Source organism: Antennarius striatus, chromosome 10 (assembly GCF_040054535.1).
Source record: "Antennarius striatus isolate MH-2024 chromosome 10, ASM4005453v1, whole genome shotgun sequence".
In the NCBI taxonomy this organism is placed as follows: Eukaryota; Metazoa; Chordata; class Actinopteri; order Lophiiformes; family Antennariidae; genus Antennarius; species Antennarius striatus.
The window spans coordinates 10,337,696-10,347,256 of NC_090785.1; the positions used below are offsets into that span (position 1 = coordinate 10,337,696).

At 38.8% G+C, this 9,561-nt stretch overlaps 1 protein-coding gene across 2 annotated transcripts; it reads right to left on the reverse strand.

Moving 5' to 3' along the window:
- Positions 1-554: 554 nt before the first annotated feature.
- Positions 555-8,812, reverse strand: slc43a3b (solute carrier family 43 member 3b). 2 transcript variants are annotated; one of them, XM_068325634.1, is made up of 13 exons: positions 8,706-8,812; positions 7,986-8,252; positions 7,692-7,821; positions 5,640-5,686; positions 5,490-5,566; positions 4,598-4,690; positions 4,343-4,482; positions 4,135-4,253; positions 3,827-3,970; positions 3,436-3,543; positions 1,852-2,038; positions 1,127-1,250; positions 555-1,012 (listed from the first exon to the last, which is right to left on the reverse strand). In XM_068325634.1, exons 2-13 carry the CDS (start codon positions 8,170-8,172, stop codon positions 926-928), a joined length of 1,443 nt encoding a protein of 480 aa, XP_068181735.1. In that variant the 5' UTR covers positions 8,173-8,252; positions 8,706-8,812; the 3' UTR covers positions 555-925. The 2 variants fall into 2 exon arrangements, with proteins under 2 accessions (XP_068181735.1, XP_068181736.1); XM_068325635.1 differs by lacking the exon at positions 8,706-8,812 and adding an exon at positions 8,448-8,699.
- Positions 8,813-9,561: the final 749 nt, after the last annotated feature.

A 9,561-nucleotide genomic window follows, 5' to 3' on the forward strand; every position in this document is an offset into this window, starting at 1 on the left:
TGTGTGTGTGTGTGTGTGTGTGTGTGTGTGTGTGTGTGTGTGTGTATGTATGTGTGTGTGTGTATGTGTGTGTGTGTGTGCGCGTGTGTGTGCTGCCAGCATGTGCATGGTCACAGGTTCTTCTAATTTGTGGTCTAAAGTATCATCTTGCTAGGTTATAATTGCATTATTTTTTATCATCAGTAGTATTATTTAACAAACTGAGCTGTAAATATAAAAAGTAATCATGTTTACTAAACCAGTTAAGTCCATATCAAACACACTTCCTCTCACTTAAATATTCACAATTGCATATTTTTTTCAGGGGTCAATCGTGCCTTTTCTGTTTGCACCTGGTTGGGGAAGGAAACTATGGTTTCAGATGCCATCTGTGCTCTGCTAGCATTCTCAACCACAACTGCAAGCTGTCATGTGTCACAAAATGTAGCTGGTTTTTGTCAGCTAATACTAATCAGTACAGCTGTGATAAGGAATTATACTGTATGTTAGGTTTGTTAGGACTTATGTTTGGGTTGGTGGTAAACATGGACAGAGACACAGAGTCAGCATTAGTGCCCACTTCCCACTAAATGCTGAGACATCTTTATTTGGATTTAACATTTATTTATCAAACAGATAACTGTATGTAATCTGTGTTTTACTGGCAGTTACAATTCTTTTTTAGGGAATAGCACAACACCGTTAAAAAATATGTTACAAAAACATGAGTTAGATGACTAAGCGTAAACAAAATAATGTTCTTCAGGCAGTCTTTCCAGAGGTTAGAGGTCATCCACAACAGCGAGCCCACAAGAAAATCATTATTACTGGATTCACTCATTGTGCATGTGACCATGCTCGAACAGCTGGCGGAGTATGACAGCTCTCCAAACTGCACGTCACTATAGTCTGAAATGTAGCGGTGCTACACGAGACTCTTGGCTGGCTAGGAAGCGGGTTTTCGACAGTACAGGTAGACGGAGATGGGATGGATGAAGGCGAACAGACTGAGTAGCGCCAGAGCGATATTCACCTGCATACAGGATGGGACAGAGATTAAGATGTTTACAAGGAAAGAGAGGCCAAAGTGAATACAGATGGTGGGATTTGTAATATCATTAATGAAAATATAGTATAATGTTCTCACGTATAGAGGGTCACCATCCAAAACATCGTTCACCAGAATGAAGCAGGGATATTGCAGCAGGGCGAACACAGCCGACAGAGCCAAGACCATACCATACAGCTTCCCAAAGTGGATGGATGGGAAACTACACACACACACACACACACGCACGCACGCACGCACACACAAACACACACACACACACACACACACACACGCAAAATGTAATTTCTCATTTATCTGCTGTATATAAGAATATAATAGTGTGTTTGTAACTTTAAAAAAAAAATTAAATAAGCGCCTGTGGTGCCAGATTTTTGAATAACTGGTATCAAAATAAACCTTAAAAGAAAATTATTGCACAACCATATCGTCACAAGAAAATCATCAGTGGTCCTATGCCCTTCTCCACCATACCCATCAGCTTTTTGACAGAAAAAAATTCTGGAGCCCATTTGGGGCCAGTTTTGGGCTTTTTCCTGGTTTGTCTTGCAGGTGAAAGGTCAAAAGACTGGCAGGACCGTGTTTTCTGTGAGCCCATCCTGTAAATGACCTTTATAAAATCTCTCATGAATTTGTTGCATGTAAACAAAGAATAATACTATTTGCCATAATGTAAACATTTTTGGTATAATTATATCGAACGGACATCTTATTTATTAGCATCATTCTCACAAAAAAGAAAAATTTGTGGATATTGTTCATATTATCATATATTATTTATTTGCGTGTGATTTCATACTCACGCCACACTGATGAAAGCTGCGTTGCCACCATAGAGGAAAGAGCGGTTGATCACCTGTAGGATGAAGGTGAGGTACTGAAGTGGAAGGTAGGGTGTGGCAGCACTGATGGAAAACAATACACACTGAACTGACGTCAGGGTAAGGGAAAGAACGGAAGCACGCAGGTCTGCTTGTTCTTCAGTCTCTCCTGTAAGTACGCAAACAGAATCACTTGTTAATCCAAAGAGGTTAAATGAAGTCATCACAGAAGGTGCAACTTGACTCTGTAAACTAAAGGATCTAAAAGGAAACTAAAGCTGTGACTTCATACAAATTCACAATCCACGACTCACTCTGCAAGTGACTCACAACTGATTTGTAAAGCATTTAAAGTGTTACTGAACACAAATAAATTAATTCCCTACATCTGACACACCCCTCACAAAGTATGCATTATTGTTGATGTATTATTGACATTCAAGCCACAAATAAAAATGATAGAAGTTGCAACCGTCAATGTCGATGTTAAACAGTTTGATGGTATCTCAGGTCAAAAAAAAAAGTCCCCACCTGAATTCACCAGGGAAATAGGTGAGAATCTACCATCGGATGAACACTACTAGGAATCACTTCTTTAAAAAAGTCAACAGAAGAACACACAGCTATGCTTAAAAATGAATTCAATAGTATTTCCATACACAATGTGAGGAGAGCTCAATGGATTGGGACTGAACAGCTGTGTAGCATTGCGAAAAACACATCTCAGTGTGGCTAATTGAGAAAAAGGCATAAAGACTGGAAGTGATGGATGAGTCATTGTAAGAAAACAGCGTGCTACACAACTTTGTGGGAGTAGTGTTATAATATAGGATTGCTTGTGTTGGTCGGGTCTACAGTACCGTAGCAGAGTTGCTTTTATGTCCAACAAAACAATGTCAGCTGACACCCTTAATAAACGGAGTGACCAAGTTTTTCAATCAATGGATTTTCTCTGGCATGATGGCAAAGATCACCACAATTCATCGGGCTCAATTTGTGCAATTAGACATAATCTTCACACACAGATTGACTACCTCAAAGTCCAGACCTTAACCTCGCCGAGAATCTTCAGGGTACGCAGGAGAGAACTTGCACGTGCTTTTTTTGGCAGACCAGTGTATAATGCAAGGAATCCCTGTTTGCATGTCTGTCTCTATATAATTCACCTACCTCAACAACCATTTATCTGATCTACTTTAAATGTAAGTTGAGGAGCCAGATTTACATTAACTTGGATTTCCAACAATATCATATCAATACATTTAGTATAAACAGGTGAACAGCACTCTCTACAGAAGTGGGGCTACAGCTTAGAGGCCCTCACCTGCATCTGAAGCCAGTGATTCAATAAAGCTCTTACTATTGATGTCACAGTCTAAACAACAGTTCAGATCCACAAGCACGACACCTTTAGAACCTTTACTCATAACTACTGAAATGAGCATCAGGGCTGAGGTTTATGTACAATAGGATTGATGAAAGCGATGCCTGGGACCCAGGACACCGTGGTAGTAGATCTGCTTGTCGCATTCCTTGGTTATGGTTATGATGCCATGTGTTTATTACCTTCAGCGAGAGGTTTGCCCTTGTGTCTGTCCATGATGAGACCATTCCAAGGAGCACACAGCACGCCGCACAGCTGCGTCAGAGCGAAGGCGTTGAGGTACTGGCTCACTGTGGAGGCACACAAACATAGAGAGGGTTTTCAGAGTAAAGGACTGGAGCAAATCTTTGTGTATTTTATGACCAATCCTACTACCTTGACATTAGCTTCTTGCTCATAACATTACTTCAGGCAGGTCATGTTAATTTTTTTTGAACATCCCTTGTTCAAAGGGAGGGTGATGTGGATTTAAAATGAGTTAAAGCAATTGTACATGTTGGTTTAGTTTGTTCATGCACGTTCGTTACAATATAGGGACAACATGATGTAGTCATGAGCTGCGTGTGTGTTTACCCAGGGAATGCTTTCCCTCTGTCAACCTCTGCAGCAAGGGATTGAGAGTACCGATGAAGAGCAAATGTCTTAGCTGTATCACCGACAGCCAAAGCAGATGCAACAAGAACAGCCTCGACAGAAGGCACTGACGGAGTGTTCTCTCTGTGACAGACAAGTTCAGACATGTAGAATGAATGAAAAAGAGAACCAAAGGAGGAAATATGACATTCTAGTGAAGAAACAGGACATGAGTTTTTGTAATTCCGTTGTAGCATATTGGGAATTTACACAGTAATAAACGGCACAAGTTTTTTAGTTGCGCACACCTTGATTCACAGGGGCATCCTTGTTTGGTGTCTTTTCATTTGACATCTCTGTGTTGCCACTTTCTATCGTCTGTTGTGACATCTGGTCAAGAAGAGGCTTTGATTTACAGCAAGTTACTCTGAAAGAGGTTAAATGTCACAGTGGATCGAATATTTACACTAATTTTAGTCCTGAAACATAAATGAGGTGTCTTCTGTGTTTTTGTACCCGTATGTGTACCCATCAGGCAGTGGGTAAGGAATTAATTTCTTGGGCATCAGGAAGAAAGTTCTGAGAAGGTGAATGATGCTACAGGCGGAGAGAAAGAGGAAGGAGGCCTGGAGAGAGATTCCAGATTCATGTAAAATCTGCAGGAGAAGAAAAGATGTGTTAGATATAATTAGTATAGTATATAGTATAGTATTAGCATAATAATATAGTGTCCTGTACAGTTAAATCATAAGAATAGCTTATGGCTGTTACCTTAATGACAAGGAAAAGTGCTGATGATGAGTCAAAAGCTCCATTGTAGAGAGTGATGATAGTGGAGCGACGTAAACCAAACAGGTTTCCAACCTTTAGGACAGGAAATTAAGTAGATTAAAAGAGATCAAAATGGCATTTAAGTGTCTGTGGGACTTTAAAGGTTCCGAGGAAAAGCATTCTTAGGATTCATCTTTGTCTTATTAAATATCAAATTGGCTACAGCTGAGGTTAGTTTCTGCTTCAACATCTGGAAGTGATTTTGTCTCACTGCTACACTGCTCATACTACCAGCGCCAGACAATGTGGGTTTTTTTCCGATAAAGAAATCATGAGGCTTCTCTGGGACAGTATTACAACCAAAAAACAGTGAACCAAAAATAGATTCAAAGCTGTGCCCCCAAACCAAAAGCTCTTACCAGAGTTGTTATTCAGCCATCCTCATGCACTGATCATGGGACTAGCCTGAATGGTGGTTTCAGATCATGTCTTTTTTGAAAGCACCTTTCTTTTGATACACAAGAGTCAGAGTACACTTTCTTGGATTTGGACTGGACTGTACATGATAATTGAGCCGTAAGGAATTGGGTTGGGCACATTATTATCTGAGTCTGAACTAGACTATTTTTTTGAACATAACAATTAATGGATTATCTTATGACAGATGTTAAAATGAAAGTCCTACATGCAGATCTATACCAAAATGAAATGAGTTTTCTCCAGTGCCTCATCATTCTGATTTGTTTTTTGAAAATCAGTTTTTGTCTGATTTTGTTAGGAAATAAACATACTATTAGTTTGTAATACAACGTCTTTGAATTATGGAGAAAATAATAGAATATTAATGCAAAACTCATTCATTAATTTCTATTCTGAATCATTGCTTCCGTACCTGCATGTTTGTGATCAGGAGCATGATGCCACCCACTGCTAGGAATGGGAGAGCTGCGAAGAGCAGGTCCGACATTGCTGGTAGAAAAAGACAAAAGTGAGCATTTGCAATTCTAATAAAGAGAAGAACGAGACAAAGAAATGTTTTCACCTGGAGTAGCGAAGGCGAACATCAAAGTGCCCATAGTGTAAAGAGGTCTGGTGGAGAAAAGAAACGCCATTGTTTCACAGTATCAAGCATTAAATCAGGATGTTCAATATTTTCAAGGATAAGACAAACAAACAGAATCTAATTTCAAGAATTAAAAAATGTCGGGACACAAGTTAAAGAAAACATGCCATTCATTCCAAAAGCATTGCTGTACAGTTTTCTAGATCTGCCTGGTGTTAATTTCTTTTTCTTGGCCATACAAAGTACAAATCCAACTCGCCTCCTTCTGTCAAACTATTTACATTCCTTGGCATTTGGCTCTCATTTCATACTCTTATGTTTAAACACATGGGTGGCATAGCAGCAGTCTGTTGTAATGGATTTAGATACAGTATATTTGGGGCCCTCCTTTGGAGATGATGATCCTGACTCATTTAAACTCCCACTAAGGAGTTGTTGATTTATTTTATAATCTCATAAATCTCACATAGGATTGCGAAGAATGACTGCCGAGGTGATTCATGGAATGGGAAAGAGATGATAAGATTTTGAAGTGGGTCTGAACCAAGGTGTGAGGAGAATTTCTTTTTTTTTTTCATTTTCTTATAAAACTGTGCCAATTTTCAACAAAAATACACATAATTAAATATTTTGTAACATTTTTCCATTTATATTATAAAGTACTCGCAAAAAGTATATTGTTTATTAATCTTCATAATTTTACAATCTTGTAGCCCTTAGCTCGTATCTCATCATAATGTTTGATGCTATAAACCTCTTCTCCTTTCATAACATTTCACCCTGCTGGATCTGTTGTCTTATCTTGTCTTAGATTCCCCTGGAATGAACTTTATTATGGTTATAAACATATACCACCAGTCCAGATTATAAAGAGTGCAATTTCTGCAATGGCCTTCTGTGTCTGTAGGTAATAAAGCCGTTTTCCCCGAGGTATTTCCCCTCTGAGTGATTCTGTCACTCTTTCTACTTATAGGTACTGAAGTATTTTTAGTGCCGTTTTCTGTGTTGTTTGATTTCTTCATTATCTTAATCATGTTCATCTGTCTTTGGCATACCTGTCAAATACTTTCCAAAACATTAATTACATCCTGCTTCAAAGCGGTGATGTATTTTAACTATGAAAGTAGGTCAGGGTAAAATTTTTGGATTAAGGGGTGTTGCGGGATGTTGCAGTCTCTGACTGCCTTGTTTAGAATGTTTTTCTTCGATTATTTTTCTCCATGCCTACTATTGTACCTGCCCTACTCGTTCCTCTTACCTGGAGCATATGAGGTTTAGTTCATATACATAACAATGCCCATTTTCTTATTGGAAGCCAACATATTCAATATAACCCTCTGGGCAAATAACAGAGACAGGCCCAGCCATGCTTCAGAAGCAGCATGAAGAAAACATGTTTCGAGAATAGGTTTCTTTAAAGAAAACAGAAGAATTCAAAAATCCTTGTTTTGTTACTTTTACTGTCGAATCCAAAAACATGAAGTGTGGATTACGTAAATCTTTACAAACATTTGCTAAATAGGAACTGCTTTGCCTTTTTCATTTGGGTTTTGAATGAAAAAAATGCCAGTAAGCATTCTCTTATTTTATCTTCTTTGATCTCATGTATGATATACCAGGTCGATGCAACCAGTTACATAATGCCATGTACCAGTTTTAGTCCTACTACTGCGAATGTACTAACAATCATTTGTAAGTTATAAGATCACTGTATAAGTCAATTACGAATCAATTCATTTAAACAGCATTGCTTTTAAGCCCACTCAGATTCAGTACTTGAATTTGTGCAGAAGTAAAAAGGACAAGAGGAATGAGAAGCAAAACAGGAAGGCATTCCTCATATTTCATATTTACTGACAGAGGTCCCAATCATCTTGTCCTCAGCCGCTTATCTGAAACACTTCACAAGTTATTCTGAAGCCTATCTCATCTGGCTATGGTCCAGATGGAACATCCCAGTCAATAAACAATCAGTTTTGAAAGGAAACTGACTGTTTATCAACCAAAAGTAATTAAGATTGTTGGACTTACATTCCTACGAGGCGAGCGACCGTGGTACCAAAACGGTCAAAGATGAAACCATTTGGAAGGGTTAGGAAATTGTTCATGAAGGAGCTGATGGTGAAAATGACTGAGAACTGTTCATCCTGTTCACTGCAATCTTTAGACGTAAAAAAAGAGAGAAATATTTTATTAAAAATACCAACTGAAAACATAAGAAAAAATACCCAATGTCTGTCTGATTTGTTTTTTCCTTTGTGTCTTGTATTTTAATTTGTGTCAAACAGGTTCTTTCAGGAGAAGTAGTGAGAATATCAAACTTACCCAAGACCTGTGTTGCATTTGCATCTGTGGTGTTAAAGCACAGGTAGCTGAAGTAGCCTTCTGACTTCAGGACAAACACAAGTGAAGCCCATCCAAACATGGCTCCGGCAAAACACAAACACTCCACCAGACCCGTAAAAAAAGTAAAGTAGTGTTTCATTTTCCCGCTGTTCCTGCACACTGCCATGTTTCCACACAAGCTAAGACACGCAGGCAGACAAACACACTACTTTCACCAGCAAGCTCCAGTGGGTTCTGTCACTGCACCTAGCAAAAACAAAACCACGCATGAGAAAAGTGAGTCAGTTCCGGCCATCAATTTCAACATTCATTTTCAAGTACATATATATGTACACACACACACACACACACACACACACACACACACACACACACACACACACACACACACACACACACACACACACACACACACACAGTCAGTATAAATCAGTAACTTACTTAAAGAAGAGATAAACTAAAACAAAAAAAAGCCCCAGCTACAACCCAACCCCTTTCTCCAAATCTGCTTCACAAAGCTGCAAGTTCATGTCTGACCCACTTCTCATCCTCCCAAGGTTTTGTAAAATTCAGTCCAATCCTTTTTTGAATAATCCTGTCAGTGGTTGAACAACCACCAGGCAAAGAAGAAGAGTCAAAGAAGTAAAATCCAGAAGTAAAGGCAAGATTGTCTTGAGTTTACGGACTTTCAGTACTTACAGTTCAGCATCTAAGAATCTTCTCAAATGTGCTCTGAAACCACACCCCTCCTCTCTCCAGAACTCTGCCTTTATATAGGCGTGCGCTTCCTTCCTCTTCAACAGTTCACTCCCTCTGATATGTGTTTTCTTTCAGTCGCTCTACTAAATACGCCAGAAATTCCTTAATCCGGCAAACCAGGCACCATTTTCACTGAAACGGGTGTATGCTTGCTCCCGACAGGTTTCTGGATCTGTGTTTGATACATACAAGACACTGATCTGATCTTAGTGCATCGATTCCCAAAATTCTATCCTGTGTGTGTATAATCAGAAACAGATTCTCCTACATAACCCAAGCTCCACATACAGTACATGACACCATAATGTGTTTTTTGTTCATAGTTCTGTTGCATAAAGAAAAAGTAAACACATACATTTTGTAAAACATGTAAATATAAGGTATACTCTACACAGAGTTAAGGATGTACCATGTTCCAAAAATGGAGTTTATTGTTGGGGTATGACACTAGATACATCTTTAAAATTATGTCAACAGGCAGTAGCATCATTTAGTAATGCATGATAATCAGGATGCAGAAGACAGGGTTAGATAGAGGCAACTGATTCGCTGTGGCGACCCCTGAAGGAAAAAGTCAAAAGGAAAAGAAGCAGATAATCAGGTTAAAGGTTGCGCTGATTGATCCATCCTGAACTCTGTTTTTTCTTTCTCTCTCTCTGCAGAGTAAAGAGCGGATGCTACAGCATTTAATACTTTTTTTAAATAGCTGTTGATATTTATTTTCAATAAACATTCTTAACAAATAAGAGTCCTAAATCCCTTAAATGACATATGCTGTTTGAATCTCAGCTGATCA

Coding starts and splice junctions, on each gene's coding strand:
- slc43a3b (XM_068325634.1), bottom strand. CDS start 8,172: ATGGCAGTGTGCAGGAACAGCGGGAAAATGAAACACTACTTTACTTTT. Junction 4,254..4,342: donor CCTGATGGGTACACATACGG/GTACAAAAACAC, acceptor AACCTCTTTCAG/AGTAACTTGCTGTAAATCAA. Junction 2,039..3,435: donor GGGCAAACCTCTCGCTGAAG/GTAATAAACACA, acceptor GCGTACTTACAG/GAGAGACTGAAGAACAAGCA.